Here is a 16,568-nt window from a genome sequence, read left to right as displayed (position 1 = left end):
TGTCTACACTTGACGCATGACACATCCAAATGCAAGTGCTATTGCATTCCTGATTAAAGGCTTTTGAAAATTAAGAATGTATTTTCAAACCATAATGATACTACCTTCACATGCACTAGGATGGCTATAACAGAAAAATCAATAACAAGGGGTGGTGAGGATGTAGAGGAATTGGAATCCTAGGCATTGCTGGTGGGAATGCGAAATGGTGCAGCTACTGTGGAAAATAGCGTGGTGACTCCTCAGAGGATTAAACATGGAATTAGCATGTGACCCAGCACTTCCACTCCTAGCTATATACCCAAGGGAAAGGAAAATATCTGCTCCCACTGAAACTTGTACACAGGTGTTCACAGTGGCATTACTCACAGTAGCCAAAAAGTGGAAGCAACCCAAATGTCCATCAGCTGATGACTAGATAAGCAATATATGGTCTATTCATACAGTGGAATATTATTCAGCCATAAAAAGGGATGAAGTCCTAACACATGCTCAACATGGATCAACCTTGAAAATATGATGCTGAGTAAAAGACGGCAAGCACAAAATATACATATTGTATGATTCAATTTATATGAAATGTCAAGAAGAGGCAAATCTATAGAGATAGAAAGTGAATCAGTGGGTGCCAGAGGCTGAAGGGAGAGGGGATGGGAAATGAATGCTTATGGATCCAGGGTTTTCTTTTGGGTTGATGAAGATATTCTCAAATTAGATAGTGATAATGGTGGCACAACCCTGTGAATATACTAACCACTGAAATGTACACTTTAAAAGGGTTCTAGCTGGCGTGGCTTGGTGGGTTGAGTACTGGCCTGTGAACCAAAAACGTCACTGGCTCAATTCCCAGTCAGGGCACATGCCTGGGTTGCGGGCCAGGTCCCCAGTTGGGGGGCATGCAGGAGGCAAACAATTGGTGTATCTCTTGCATACCGCTGTTTCTCTCCCTTTCTTACTCCCTCTCTTCCCCCTCTTTAAAAAATAAACACATAAAATCTTTTAAAAAATTAAAATTAAAAAAGGGTACAACTATGGTATGTAATTTTTATCTCAATTTAAAAAAATGTATTATCAAAATAAAATTTGGATCACAGGTTGTGGTGGCAAGGGCTCCAGTTACACACAACAGAGTAGCATGAAAAGAAAGGGAGGGAAGTGGCCAGTACAAACTCCACCTTGGCCACTTCCTACCTCCAGTGAACTTGAAGGTCATCCAACTTCTCTAAACTTACTTTCCTTGGCAGTAAGCCCTCAGTTACTGTTAGCTAGTCACCAGAATGATTTGTGTCTCCTCATCCATAATGCAGCCATAAGAATGCAGTGCAAGGCCGTGAGGAATTGACAGTACTGACACCTTATTACATGAAGAACCTGAGCTGCCTTTATGGCTTACCCTGTCTAATCCTCACAACCATCCCACACCATAGGAGAGAGCAGCTGTTAGAATCTCCTTTTAGAGAGAGGGAACTGAGGCACAGAGAGCTTATGAAACTAACCCAAAACTTCCCACCTAGCGAATTGCAGAGACCAATGTTGACTTTTTTAAATACAGATAACATAAAATGTACTATTTTAACAATATGGCATTAAGAGCATTCATGTTCTGTACAACCATCACCAACATTTATATCCAGAACTTTTTAATCTTCCTCAACTGAAATTCTGTCCCCATTAGACACTAATTCCCTTTTCTCTCCTTTCCCCACCCCCTGGCCCCAACCCTTCTACTTTCTGTCTCTATGGGTTTGACAACTCTAGGGACCTCATAGAAGTGGAATCACACAGTATTTTTTTATTGTGACTTGCTGGTTTCACTTAGCATCATATCCTCAAGATTCATACATGTCGTAGCATGTGTCAGAACTTCCTTCATTTTTAAGGCTAAATAATATTCCACTGTTTTGTCCATCAAGTCCTCTGTTGATGGACCTTTTGGTTAATGTGAAGAATGTTACTATGTACATGAGTGTACAAATCTCTTAGAAACCCTGCTTCCATTTTTTTTTTTTTAATAATCCCAGAAATGGAATTGCTGGATCACATGGTAAGTCTATGTTGTTGTTGTTTTAAAAAAAACAACTCACTTTTAACCCAGGAAAGTCAAGCAAGAAGGAAATGAAATTCTACTTCACCCCTATCAGATCAACAGACAGTAAATCCTCTAACAGTACCAAGTAACAGCGAGGCCATGGAACAGTGGGAACTCTGGTGGGCAGTAATTTCAGCACCCACTTTGGCAAAGGATTAGGCAATTTTCAATCAGGTTGAAGTGTAGCTGTGCCACACACAAACACAGTCCCTTGCAAAGTGCTCACACATAAGCAGAGAGGCATAGACAGCAGCACCAAAGGAGGAACTACCCAGATGGGCACCCCAGGAGACCTGGGGAAAAACTTCCACAATCAGGTCCTGCAGCCAGTGGGAGGAGGATCTGGACCACGTGGTGCATTTATAAAAAGTTACAATACACACAAGATGGTAGTATATATTACTAGTGCATATGTCCACTCATCAGACAGACATGAGAGCGAGGCGGGAGTAGGGTGTACCCAACTCCGGATGGTGGTTACCTCTGGGGCAGGAGGGCAGGGATGGGACTCCAACTCAATCTGTTAGATTTCATTTCTTTCAGAGGAAGAGACCTGTGCTGGCTGAGAGGGTGGTAGCATAGACACCCTAGTGGAGGCCCCAATGTAAGTTAGGTGGGGTGGAGAAAGAAGAGGCAGAAGTAAAACCAGAGGTCAGCAGTTCTAAAGAGAAGCAGAAGGCAAAGACCAAAGTGAAAGGCGGGAAACAGAAAAAAAGATTAGAAAGGCATGAAAATGGTTAGAAGGACCTGCTGTGCTACCTTGACCCAGGCTGCAAATAGCAATGTAGGTCTCCAGATCCACAGGGGCTCGGCCCTGGCAATCAGCCAACACCCTGCCCAGCCATGTGGCTCAACAGCCACCATATCACCTACCAGAGAGGCAGCAGGGACTCAAGTGGCACCTAGAATGGAGACTGCTTGCCTTAGCAACAAGAATGGGTATTGCAGAAATGTATTAGAGCTGAGAAAAATGAGACCCAAGCTTCCACTTAGCAGGGGAGAGGCACTCCCTAATCACATGACTATTTGGGGGCTTGCTTGAGGACACAAATCACTTAGTTAATAGTTATCCAAAAATTTCTACTCATGGAGATCTTTCGAGGTGAGAGGGAAATGCTTTGCCTGTTGGATGTGCTCAGTTTTAACTGCTAAGAAAGAAGATCTCCTTTGTTCTCCCAGTGTGCAGTGAAACATCTTACACAGGGTTTGGGCATTTCCTTTCCTCAATTACATGTGATCACTAAGTGTGCCAGTGAACTTACGCTTTGGTAAACCATCGTGTTGATAATGATGAAAGCTGCTCTGTTTTATTTCTAAGTGCAAATTTTAACTTTTTATAATAATTATTGTCTTTAATATTTTTATAATTAAATTTTTATAATGAAAAAGATCTGAAGGTGCCACAGGAGAATGTTAAGATTTGACAAAGCTAGCCCTGACTGGTGCAGCTTAGAGGGTTGGGCATTGCTGCACAAAGCAAAAGGTTGCTGGTTCAATTCCTGGTCGCCATCAATGTTTCTCTCACACATTGATGTTTCTCTCCCTCTCCTTCTCCCTTCCTTCCCCTCTCTCTAAAAATAAATAATTAAAATCTTTAAAAAGAAGACATTTGACAAAGCTAGCTGATGTGTAGACAAGTATAATCTAGACAACTAGAAAACTTAAAAAAAAAACATTTATTTATTCTTTAAAGAGAGAGGAAAGGAGGGAGAAAGAGAGGGAAACATTCATGGGTTCCCCCTCTAGCCCCCACTAGGACCGAACCCACAACGTAGGCATGTGTCCTGACTGGGAATCGAACACACAACCAGCCGAGCCAAACTGTTTTAAGCAACACTAGAAACCCAAAAGCTATAAAGGAAAAGACAGACATATAGACATATATGACAACATTAATCTTAAAGCATGTTGCTTTAGGATACCCACAAAGTCGAAAGACAAACCATAGATTAAGAAAATGTATTTCTCATCTGTATGACAGATGAATAGTTAATATTTGCAATATAGAAAGAAATTCTGCACATGGAGAAGAATGGGGAAAGGATAGAAACAAGTAACTTCCAGAAGAACAAACACAAACTTCCAACAGACAAATGCACAAGCACCAGTTGTGTATGTGTGTGTGCATGTGTTTGGAGGCATGAGTTGAATCACAATGAGATCTCATTTTGCCCCTATCAAACTGGCACAAAATTAAAAAGTATACTAACACCTGCTGGTGGGTGGGGGCCCAGGGAACCCTCTCTTGTCACTGGTAGAAATGTGAATCATTAGCGTCAGTGGCAAAAGCAACCCGGGGATTTAAAATTCGCATGCCCTTCAATCACATTCCTGAGAATGACCTGGAGAAAGGTGAGCTTCAGGGTGCAGAGGCACACATGCACACTTTCTAGCAGGGAATTAGTGTGCTAGAAGAGGATATGGTGAAGCAGTCAGGTACCAGCTCCAGCTGTGCATGGGGTGTCACTAAAGCCCAATGGGGCCTGAGGCAGTGTCTGTGCCCCTCACTGTGAAGTGGGGAGAACAAGTGCATGGGAGTGCGTGTCCCATAGTGGAGCCACCAGATTCCTGACAGTCCTCTGAGAGGGCTTGCTGTCCCCCTCCCCACCAAGAGCCTGTGTTACCTATACAATCAGAGCAAAACCAACACAGCTATATTCACTGGGGGGCAAATCTCCAGGCCATGGTATGGCAAGGCTGGGAAGAGGCCATGTGGCAACACTGTTGCCACTTCTTCCAGGGAGAGGTAGAGCAACAGAGGTGGACAGGCCTTTGGGCTGGGACAGGGATTGCCTGTGTTTCTAGTGCTCAGTGTTGCAACTTGCAGCCAAGTTGAACTTCTAGAGTTTCAGTTTCTCTGTGAAATGTGGGGGTTGGCGCAGATGGTTTCTAAGATTCCTTCCAGCTTTGGAACTTCTAAACCGTTAGGCCAAAGGGAAAGGGCCCATTTGGTAACCACTGGCTTCTCAGCTGTGTTGGGTGGGGGGGAGCGCATATATGAGGGAGACAGACGTTGATAGTAACAACTGATAAACGAACAGGGAGGGTCAACAAGAAGGACTTCTTTGAGCAGAGCCAGGTGGGTGCACAGCTACCAGCCACCTTCCTCCAGTGTCTGAAACTTTGCTCGCACCCTCGAACCCTAGGGCAGGGCTGAGGCAGTCTGTGGCCCTGACCCCAGAAGCCACAGCTTGCCAGGGCTGGAGGGGACCAGGAAGCTGCATGGCTAAGGCTGACCACACTTTTTGAGAAACACTGATCAAAAACGGGGCAGAAAGAGAAAGTTCCAGTCCTCTGGCTTTAATTGGGTTGGTTCAATGTAGCGTTATCTGATTTAGCAATAAAAAGACATGCTCAGTGCAATCTGAATTTCAGGTAACAATGAACAATTTTTCTTTAAAAATAAAAATCTTTTCTAGGCCTGGCTGGTGTGGCTCAGTGGCTTGAGTGCCAGCCTGGGAACCAAAGGGTCGCTGGCTGAATTCCCAGTCAGGGCACATGCCTGGGTTGTGGGCCAGGTCTCCATTTGGGGGTGCATGAAAGTCAACCACACATTGATATTTCTCTCTCTCTTTCTCCCCCCTTCCCCTCTCTCTAAAAATAAGTAATAAAATATTTAAAAATATATTTTCTAGAAAAATTTTATTTTTCTTCATTTGAGAGAAAGGGAGAGAGAGAAAGAAACATCGACTTGTTCCTTTTATTTATGCATTCATTGGTTGAGTCTTGTATGTGCCCTGACCAGGGATCAAACCCACAACCTTGGCATGTGGGAATGGCACTCTAACCAACTGACCTACTCGACCAGGGCCCCATTTTTCAATATAAGCACACTTCATGTGATATTTTGGACATACTGGTACTAAAACATTTGTTGCCCTGCACTTCATCTGATAACCTTGGATGGGAGCTCCTGCGGGAGAGAGTAGGGCTCGGCTTCTGGAGGCCTCTGGCCTGCTCCAGGTGTCCCTTCCACAGGAGTCCTGTGGGTGGAGTTCACGCTTCCCAGGGTCTCCCCAGGCCCTAGAGTGGTAAAGTCCCCTGTGGTTCCTCTCACCCTGGCAAAGTGGTGCTCTAGTTCTCCGTGAAACCGTCCTGAATCACCCTAATCTGAGCATACCACCTGTTTCCTGTGGCGACCCAGCCTGACACAGGAGCAGAATGAAAACCAGAATGTTCTCAGGATTATTTATTAAGTAGGTATTTGTAGAAATAAAATAAGGTATTGGTGGTGCTTGTGGCTCAAAGGCGTGCAAAGCCCCAACAGTGGACCCACTCTGTCAATCAAGCAAACAGCTACTAAGAGAGAAATAGCAAAAAGGGCAAAAATCACCCAGATACTAAGTTAAGAGCCTGACCCTTTCTTTTTTTTTAAATTATATTTTATTGATTATGTTATTACAGTTATCCTGATTCCCCCTTTGCCCCCCTCCACCCAGCACCCCCCACTCCTTCAGGCCATCTCCCCACCATTGTTCATGCCCATAGGTCATGTGTATATGTTCTTGGCTGCTCCATTTCCTGTACTGTACTTTACATCCCCTTGGCTATTCTGTAACTATTTGTACCTCTTAATCCCCTCACCTCTTCACCCTTTCCCTCCCATCCCCTCCCATCTAGCAACCATCAAAATGCTCTTCATATCCATGATTCTGTCTTTGTTCTTCTTGTTTGCTTAGTTTGTTTTTTAGATTCAATTGTTGATAGATATGTATTTATTGCCATTTTATTGTTCATTGTTTTGATCTTCTTTTTCTTAAATAAGTCCCTTTAACATTCCACATAATAATGGTTTGGTAATGATGAACTCCTTTAGTTTTTTCTCGTCTGGGAAGTACTTTATCTGCCCCTCCATTCTAAATGATAGCTTTGCTGGATAGAGTAATCTTGGCTGTAGGTCCCTGCTTTTCATCACTTTGAATACTTCTGCCAGTCCCTTCTTGCCTGCAAAGTTTCTTTTGAGAAATCAGCTGACAGTCTTATGGGAACTCCCCTGCAAGTAACTAATTGCATTTCTCTTACTGCTTTTAAGATTCTCTCTTTATCTTTAACCTTTAGCATTTTAATTATGACGTGTCTTGGAGTGGCCCTCTTTGCATCCATCTTGTTTGCGACTCTGTGCTTCCTGGACTTGCATGTCTATTTTCTTCACCAACTTAGGGAAGTTTTCTTTCACTATTTTTCAAATAGACTTCCAATTCCTTACTCTTTCTCTTCTCCTTCTGGCATTCCTATGATGCGAATGTTAGACCTCTTGAAGTTGTCCCAGAAGCTGCTTATACTATCCTCATTTTTTTTTTTTGATTCTTTTTTCTTTTTGTTGTTCTGATTGGTTGTTTTTTGCTTCCTTATGTTCCAAATCATTGATTTGATTCTAGGCTTCATCCACTCTACTGTTATTTCCCTGTAAATTGTTCTTTATTTCAATTAGTGTATCCTTCATTTCTGACTGGATCTTTTTTATGCTGTTGAGGTCCTCACTAAGTTCCTTGAGCATCCTTATAACCAGTGTTTTGAACTCTGCATCTGATAGATTGCTTATCTCCATTTTGTTTAGTTCTTTTTCTGGAGTTTCAATCTGTTGTTTCATTTGGGCCATGCTTCTTTGTCTCCTCATTTTGGCAGCCTCTCTGTTTTTGTATCTATGTACTAGGTAGAGCTGCTTTGACTCTGTGTCTTGGTACATGGCCTAACATAATAGGTGCCCTGTAAGGTCCAGTGGCACAGCCTCCCCTATCACCCAAGCTGGATACTCGAGGTGTGCCCTTCATGTGGGCTGAGTACACCCTCCTCTTGTAGTTGAGCCTTGGTTGCTGTTGGCAGGTCAATGGGAGGGATTTATCCAGGCCAGTCGGCTGCGAGGACTGGCTGTGGCCACTGACCCCCAACGTATACACTCTGCCGAGGATCAGCTGTGCAGGGTCGGGGGTGGTGATCCAACATGGTCTGTAACTGTCCACTGGGTGTGCTGGCCCTGGGGTTTTTCCAGGTGGTATAAGCCAAGGTCAGCCCCCACCTGTGTTTTGTCTGAGGCCACCTTGCCTGAGCTATAAAGCAATCTGATATGGCTGCTACTTGTGCTGGGCTTGGAGATTCCCAGATGAAGCCAAGCTGTCAATCTAGGCTGGCTTCTGCTAGTGCCAGGCCTGGGGCTCACTGAGGGTAGCTGTTGCTTGTTTGATAGGATTTAGGAAGTTGTGAAGCATGAGCCAAGACCAGCCATTCATATGTAAAAGCTGCTTGGGTGGAAGAGCCTGTGCCCTCCTTTCCTCCACCTTCTCACCCCCCACCCCTCTAACTGAGCCACCCAAGGAAGCACATCTTCCTCTCTCTCTTCTTCTAGCCTCTTTGAAATAAGGGCACCTAGTCTTTTTCCTTTTCTTGGGCATATAGAGCCTCCCAGGCAACTGTAAAGGAATAAAGCTGTTTCCCCAAGCAAATGCTGTCCCTGCTCTTCACCTGCTGGCATGCCCTGCCTCAGGTTCCATTCTGAGCCAGGCCCCACCATTTGCCCAGGGCTAGCGGAAGAGGTAGAGGCTGGTTGGCCAGCACCCAAGTGCAGGCAATGCTCATGGACTTGCACCTGCTGGATTCTCCCTTTTGTTTAGTTTTAAAAGTTTTTTTGTTTAAGATTTTATGTATTTATTTTTAGAAAGAGGGGGAGGGAAGGAGAAAGATAGAGAGAGAAACATCAATGTGTGGTTGCCTCTCGTGTTCCCTCGATCAGGGACCTGGCCCTCAACCTAAGCATGTGCTCTGACTGGGAATCTAACCAGCGACCCTTTGGTTCATAGGTTAGTGCTCAATCCACTGAGCCACACCATCCAGGGCAAAGTTTGTTTGCTCTTTTTAACCCTCACCTGAGGACATGTTTATTATTTTAGAGAAAGGGGAAGGGAGGAAGAAAGAGAGAGAAAAACATCAATGTGAGAAAGAAACATTGATCAGTTGCCATTCGTATGCGCCCCGAAGAGGGACCAAACCCACAACCTAAGCATGTGGTCTGACCAGGAATCAAACCCATGACCTTCTGGTTTGCAAGACAATGGCCAACTAACTGAACCACACTGGCCAGGGCCACCACCCATTTTATTTTTCTATTTTTTAAAAGATCTTATTTCTTTTTTAGATAGGGGGGAAGGGAGGGAGAAAGAGAGGGAGAGAAACCTACAACCCAGGCATGATCCCGGACTGGAAATGGAGCCAGCTTTGCAGGATGACGCTCAGTCCACTGAGCCAAACCCAACAGGCCCCACTGCCCATTTTATCTGTGCCCAGCTAGGACAGAACACCTGGCCCATGTACCTAGTTTCAAAAATATCTCAGTAGTCATAGCAATGGTCCACATGCCAACTTGAGATGCTCTAGGGAGAGGGGCCTCAGGGGGTACTGAGCTAATGCACATATGTGTCCTGTCCTGAGATGCCATTTGGCAGGGACAGGGCATCCTCTCTCTGCCCTCATCTTTGTCTTTAAAGACCAGAGGGTTTTCAGGTGACATGATGAATTAGGCATCTAAAGAACATATTAACAAGGAAGGAGGAAGAATGCAGAGGGGGAATGTTCTTCAAGGGTCTGCAGAGGGCAACCCAAAGGCAGAATCCTCAGCAACTCTTTAGCACCAGCATCACCCCCGGGCTCACCCCCAGGCTTGCTGATTCACACTGTCATTTGCATGGGAGGCATGCTGAGGGGATTAAAGATGCCAACTCCAGGGAACCACCCTGAGATGTCATCAGGAGATCATGGTTCCTAACGACCTTGGATGACAGGGATGTGGGGATTGCTCAGACCACACTCTGGGTCTCTCCAGTGGAGACAGACATATGACACTTCATAACCCTAGACTCTAAGGGAGAGATTTTCAGTATGCCGTAAGAATTTTTTTTTTTTAAGAGAGGGGGAAGGGAGGGAGAGAGGAAAACATCGATATGAGAAATATCAATTAGTTGCGTCTTGCATGCACCCCCATGGGACAGAACCTGAAACCCAGGCATGTGCCCCGACTGGCAATTGAACCCATGACCTTTTGGTTTACAAGATGATGCTACAACCAACTGAGCCACACTGGCCAGGGTGCCACAAGAATTTTTAAAATTTTTAAAACATGTAATACCTGACTATTTAGTCCGGGGCACTGACTTCTTTTCCTTTAAATGTCAAATAAAAAATAAGTCAACACAATAATAGCTGTCCAGTGTCAATAAATCAAAATTATACCTATCTCTTTTGTCAGAGTGGCAAAAAATATATTTTTGGTGTGCTGCAGAATTTCAGTAGTTTGTGTGTGCTGTGAGATGAAAAAGGTTGAAAATCACTGCTCTAAGGACATCTAAAGCACACCCTGGCTCTGAGGGTAGACCCACCAAGCAATGCTCTGTTGAGATGTGTTTCTTCATCTAGACACACCCTGCCTTGTTCCACAAAGAATATGAAATGACGTGGCTTCCTTGTGACCTGCTGTTAGCTTGGCAGTTAAGATGTCATGGTGAGTTAGTGCTCTGGCCTTCCGATTTCCCCATCAGACTGCTGGGCATGTATTTCATGTGACTCACTCTCCCTGAACCCTCACCTCCAGGAACACTCACTGGTAACCCCACTGCCTGGCCTGGCACACTGGCCAGAAGCTACCCTACCGCACTGTGATAAGTCTACATTTGTAACCCACATCCTGAAATTACTGCGAACAATCATTCTCTCTCCAACTTGCAAGCATCATGGATTTCTCTGGGTCATTTCCCCCCATTATTTTATTTTGAAAAATTTTAAACTACAGAAAAGTTATAATAAGATATAATAACATCTCACTCTTAAATATTGAAGACCATAGCTAGGAAAGAAAGGACAGTTTCCTTTTTTTTTTTTAAGAATTTATTTTTAAAGAGAGGGATGGGAGGAAGAGATGGAGAGTGTGAGAGATACATCAATCGGTTGCCTCTCATATGCCCCCAACTGGGAACCCAGCACACAACCCAGGCATGCGCCCCAACAGGGAATCAAACTGGCAACCCCAGTTCGCAGGCCAGCACTCAATCCACTGAGCCACACCAGCCAGAGCAGAAAGGACATGTAATAATCATATCTTATCACACCCAGGACATTTTTTTTTAATATCAATTTATTGTTTCACTTATTTATGCATTCATTGGATTCACTGGTTGATTTTTGTATGTGCCCTGACTGGGGATAGAACACACAACCTTAGCTTATTGGGATGATGCTCTAACCAACCAAGCTACCAAACCAGGGCACACCCAGAAAATTTAACACTGAGGACAAAATGTCATCTAATTGTCCATTTTGGCATTGGGGGTCAGTGGCTGTAAGTAACTTCTTTCCACACATTAATGCATCTTCCTTTCAGGAGAGAGTCTCCGGCAAGTGTTTAAATTTGTCAGAAATAAGAATGCAAAGTGGAACTGAAGCACATCACAGACTTTGGACCAGAAGTGGCCTGTGAGCCACTGGAACAGATGCCACTGTGCCAACTGATGGTCATACAGCTTGAGGACTACAAAACCCAGGCAGGAAAGCACTCCCAGAATTAAGTACACTCCTGAGCAGTTGCTACCATAGCGCTTGTGGACACGCAAGGCCTGACCCATGGCTGCAGCAATGTGTATACCCAGTGCAACCTCAAACCCACAGGGGTGCAGCAGGGCAAGGCCATAACTGGACAGTGAGAGGCACTCAATGGCAAGGAGACAGCAAGGCTCCCAGCCCCTGTCTAGGTAGAGGCACCAGGCCACTGGCCATGCAAAGATGGGCAATGTGAGCCACTGGTCGAGCACAGCAGTGGGGTGTGTCTGCATCCCAACCCGCAGCCACTGTACAGGGCCATAGACCAGAGCCATGCCTGCGAAGACATCCTGCAGGTAACAAGCCTGCTGCACCTCATCATCGGGGTACCCTGGGGCACTGACGTTTTTCTGTAGCCAATATACTCCGAGGAGTACATAGGCCAAGTTAATGAGCGAGTTGAAGGGCATGGCTAGGAAGGCAGGGAGGTGTGCTACTGGGGCTTCCGCATAGTGCTCATAGCCCACTTCGACAGAGACACTTTCAAAAATGCCCATGTAGACAGTGGCCACACAGAGGCAGCTGGCCATGGCCACATGGCAGAGAGCCTGCCCGGACTTAGGCTTCATATGGAACACTAGTTGTGACTTGGGGCAGAGAGCTTAAAAGAGTGGCAGCCTTTGCAGTTATTACAGAAGTCAGATAAACAGCTTTTGCAAAACACTTCTCGGCCTCCCAGTTGAGCCAGCAGGAAGAAGTCCTGTGATTTCCGAGGCAGCTGCTTCAACCTTGCCCTGGAGTGACGGTGGCAGGCCAGAGGAAGGCGGGGGTCCTGCTGATTGGCTGGCACGAGTGGAGGGCCGTTCTGCTTTTTTCCTTTGTGGTTAGAAAAAGAGTGTGGTTAGAAAGAAAACCATCCAAAAAAGAGCCTCCATCTTGCCGACTCTCAGCCTCAGGATCTACCAACAATTTTTATCAGAGAAAAAAAAAGTGAAACAATACCTACAGTATTTTCACCTTCTTACACATGGCCTCTAGAATCCTCTTGCCTAGGCATTTCATGCCTCTCCTGATACTTATGCTGTTCTTCTCTCATCTGTGGACTAAAAATTCTGCTCCTACCCCGGCTTGTGTGGTTCAGTGGATTGAGTAGCCAGCCTGTGAACTGAAAGGTCGCTGGTTCAATTTCTGATCAGGGCACACAGCTGGATTGAAGGCCAGGTCCCCAGTTGGGGGTGTGCGAGAGGCAACTGATCGATGTTTCTCTCCCTTTTTCCCTGCCTTCCACTCTCTCTAAAAATGAATAAAGAAAATATTTTTTAAATTCCTGCTCCTTGCCCTAGTTCCCTTAGGGTCACTGCACTTACAGACTCCAACCTTTCCTAGGTCTGTTCTTACAGCTCAGAACGGGCTTTCCCACTTCAGTGGTGTTATAAATGTGGAAGTTTCTGGGCTAGCCCCAAAACACTTGTAAACAAATACCCAGTTGAACAAGAGACCATTAGCTGTAGTCTGAGTTCTGGAATTCAAGGCAAGAGATGGTGTGGTGCTGAAGGAGGAGGGGGAGGAGGATGAACATCTCCCCTCTGCTTCTTGGGTATGAGGCCAGGTAGCACAAGGAGCTCTCCGCCAAGCCTGCTACCCTGGCTTGCCCTCCTGCCCTCTCCAAAAGTGCCATACCATGCCCAAATCACCCAAAAAATTTAAAAACAATGTAGACTTATCACTGACTGTCAGTTGCTTTGGGGCCAGCTGTGGGGCAAGTTGGCCTACTAGCCTAGAAATGTATTAATGAAGAAGAGGGTCAGTGCTCTGAAAATGACTCAAAACCAAGACAGCAGACATGCAGGCATGTAACCTTTGACCTTAACCATTCTGGGCCTTAGTTTGCATACCTAAAGAATGGGGATGCCACCAGTACCTCCCCTGCAGAGTCCTTGCGTAAATTAAATGAGTTCTTGTATGTGTAGACCACTTAGCACCATTTTTTTAGTTTTTATTTACAGTATTTATTTTTAGAGAGGGGAAGGGAGAGAGACAAATGTCATGTGTGAGAGATACATCATTCAATTGCTTCTCGCACACACTCCAACTGGGACCAGCCTACAACCCAGGCATGTGCCCTGACCAGGAATTGAACCTTCAATCTTTCACTTTGCAGGAGGACACTCAATCAACCGAGCCACACTAGCCAAGGGTAGCACCATTTATTTTTGAGGCACAATGTTTATCTCCCCTCTTGCAGTTTACACCCCGAAAGGGCAGGACAGGGGCTGATTCTTTGCTCTCCCTTTGGTGCTCAGTGAAGACCTGCTCAATTTTTTTTTTCATTTATAATATATATTTAATATTTTTTAGTTTCTTTACATTATTTTTTATTGTATATTATCCATTACCATGTATTCCCCCTATAGCCTCTTCTACCTCCACCCACCCCCCTCCCCCACAAGACCTGCTTGATTTCAATTCAATTCAATTCCATTCAAGCACCAAGGCAGCACCTTTGCTCTTTTCCCTTACTCTTTCATTGGTCCTGTTTGCCACTTCACTTCTAAGTTGGATCATGGGGGCCCTGCTGCATTCTCTGGGGAGGGAGCTGCTGGGCCTCATGCTGAGCTTTCTTGCTCCTGTCTGTCTTGCCTTAGGTGTCTGCTCTTAAGGAGGACCAGGCAGCCTAGTATTTCCACAAGTGGAATGGAAGCCCTCACCCCGATTCTGCATCTGCTGGTTGACCACAAGCCTCCATCTCAGCCTGTGGTACTGTCAGCACCTCCCACCCACTCCTCTCTAGCTCAGGAGCCTCCAGGTCACCCCTGCCCTGTGGTTACCACTTCCAGGCTGGTGGCCACTAAAGTGGTTTGTACGCAGCAGTCCCCAGGGTCTTCCTCAAATATCCCTGAATTGGATCATGTCAGTTCCTGCTCAACAACCTTCAATGGCTGGTTCTTCACTCCACGCATGACCCCATCCCAACCTGTTGGCCAGAGATCAATGTACCATCCTCATGTAGGCCTGAGAGTGTCCCAGGCTCAGTCTGTCCTCCAGCTAGAACAAGACTAGTCCTCCTTCTTTCTTGCACCTGGTCTGCTCAGGCCCCCAACGCAGCTGTCATTTCCTCTAAAGTGCTTCCCCATTGAGCTCCTGATTCTGGCAGGGACAGGAGCTGAGGCCCGCCTGGTGTCTCTGGGTCCCTCCCTGCTACCATCTGGGGCCTGGCTTCCTGGTGTGAAGTGCCAGGCCTTCAGGGCCCCATGTAGCCCAAGCTAGCCTGACTCCAATCTGCTAGCAAGCATGGAGGAGAGCCAGGGACAGGAGTCAAACACTGTCAACTTGATAGTGAAGGAAGTCCAGGAAAGACATGGAAAGTGACTCTTCTTTCCGACCAACCTGACAAAGTCCACTTGGGCCCTTGTGCAAGCTGAAAGTCACATGTAAACAAACTAACTTCCTTCCCAAGTTCACCAGGAATGCCACTGCTGGGTGCTTTATGGCCTAGCTCCTCTATACCCCTGAACTACCATGACCCTTGTTAGGAATACTCAAAGTTCTTCACAGATTCCCCCAGCGCCTGGCACACAAAGGCTGAAGGATCCACAGCACTGGCTCCCGGTTCTGGGGTCTTTTGGGGGAAGTCCCGCAAAGCATGACAATATCCAGGCTAAGGGGGCTAACACACATTCCTTAGATTTTCCTGCTTCCTGGAGTGATAAGCATTTAAGGAGGAGCCACTACCACCTGTCACAGTGATGGCTTCTTTGGTCTGTAGCATTTGACAACTGCTTGTTGTGCCCAACTACCTTAATCACCCTTGCTACCTTTCTGAAGATAAGGGGATGCCAGCCCAAGGGCTGCAATTTGGGACACCCCCAAAAGATGAGGTCAATCTGAGCCACCTGAATGCTCAAGGAACCTGGAGCAACCACAGGGATCCCTAAACTGTGGAGAGAATAGCTGAGTGTGGCAAAGGCCCCTGGGAATCAGCAGCTCAGCTTATTTTACAGGGAAGGGAATCAGGGTCAGAGAGGGGAGGTGAATGGCCAAGGTCACTTAGGGCAGTTGGTAGCACCACCACACAGGAGAGGCTTCTTCGGCCTTTCTCAAACAACTGCTTACAAATGCATAAAGTAAAACAGAGAATTACAACATAAATTTAATATGTCAAAAGACAGTTACAAAATTTTTTGAAAATGTGAGATATGGTAATATATGTGTTTCTTTACTAATAGTTTAAATTCCAGTATCTGTGGGGACAAGTTAAATACAGTAACGTCAAAGTAGTTATTCTGCCTGCCAGTAGGTCTTGTAATGTAGTTTATTTCAGGATATATACAACAAAAGCTATATGATCTAAAATGATCTGTCATTTTCATAGATGACAAAGTCACCTAGCTGATGCTCTGTGCTCTGCGGCCTACATTTATAATTGCGGGAAAGACCAAATTTTGGCTAAAGGCTGGTGAAAATGAAGACGAAATAAAGATGAAAGTGAAAAAAATCATCAGTTATCTCTCCAAGCTCCCAGATACCGGTGCAGGGCTCCTGCACTACAGCCTCTGTCTGACAGTGAGCATGACGGTGAAGCGCCCAGGCGGCAAGATCTGCAACCGAGTTGGAACCCGGGGGCAACGTCAGTACCCACCTCTCAAGGTTGTAGTGAGAACTCACAGTATTGGCGCGAAAAGGCCAGCGATCACCATCCGGGTATTTGTCTCTCTCGCTTTGCTGGGGGAAATTCAAATCTCGAGAAAGGGCGGACCCGAAAAGCGGTCTTGCGCCTGCGCGCGGGGAGGGGCGCGGGGCCCTGGGAAGCGGGCGGGAGGCGGGGCGGGGTGACGCGAGGTGACGCGAGGCGGCATTGAGCTCTCCCGCGCCCTCCAGCTCAGCCCGAACGCCGCCAGCCCTGCAGCCGACGGGGCCGGGGACAGCCCAGCTCGCTGCAGCGTCTTGGCGCGCGACCGGG

At 46.1% G+C, this 16,568-nt stretch overlaps 1 protein-coding gene across 2 annotated transcripts; it reads right to left on the bottom strand.

The window, feature by feature from the left end:
• Positions 1-10,953: 10,953 nt before the first annotated feature.
• Positions 10,954-16,426, bottom strand: TMEM187 (transmembrane protein 187). Of its 2 annotated transcripts, XM_090264502.1 has the most exons (3): positions 16,248-16,426; positions 12,615-12,773; positions 10,954-12,484 (listed from the first exon to the last, which is right to left on the bottom strand). In XM_090264502.1, exon 3 carries the CDS (start codon positions 12,235-12,237, stop codon positions 11,434-11,436), a length of 804 nt encoding a protein of 267 aa, XP_090120628.1. In that variant the 5' UTR covers positions 12,238-12,484; positions 12,615-12,773; positions 16,248-16,426; the 3' UTR covers positions 10,954-11,433. The 2 variants fall into 2 exon arrangements, with proteins under 2 accessions (XP_090120628.1, XP_090120627.1); XM_090264501.1 differs by lacking the exon at positions 12,615-12,773.
• Positions 16,427-16,568: the final 142 nt, after the last annotated feature.

The sequence above is a fragment of the Furipterus horrens genome, unplaced genomic scaffold, assembly GCF_987537825.1.
Source record: "Furipterus horrens unplaced genomic scaffold, mFurHor1.1.pri manual_scaffold_17, whole genome shotgun sequence".
NCBI classification, from domain to species: domain Eukaryota; kingdom Metazoa; phylum Chordata; class Mammalia; order Chiroptera; family Furipteridae; genus Furipterus; species Furipterus horrens.
This window is presented reverse-complemented; position numbering and strand designations above follow the sequence as displayed.

Coding starts and splice junctions, on each gene's coding strand:
- TMEM187 (XM_090264502.1), bottom strand. CDS start 12,237: ATGAAGCCTAAGTCCGGGCAGGCTCTCTGCCATGTGGCCATGGCCAGC.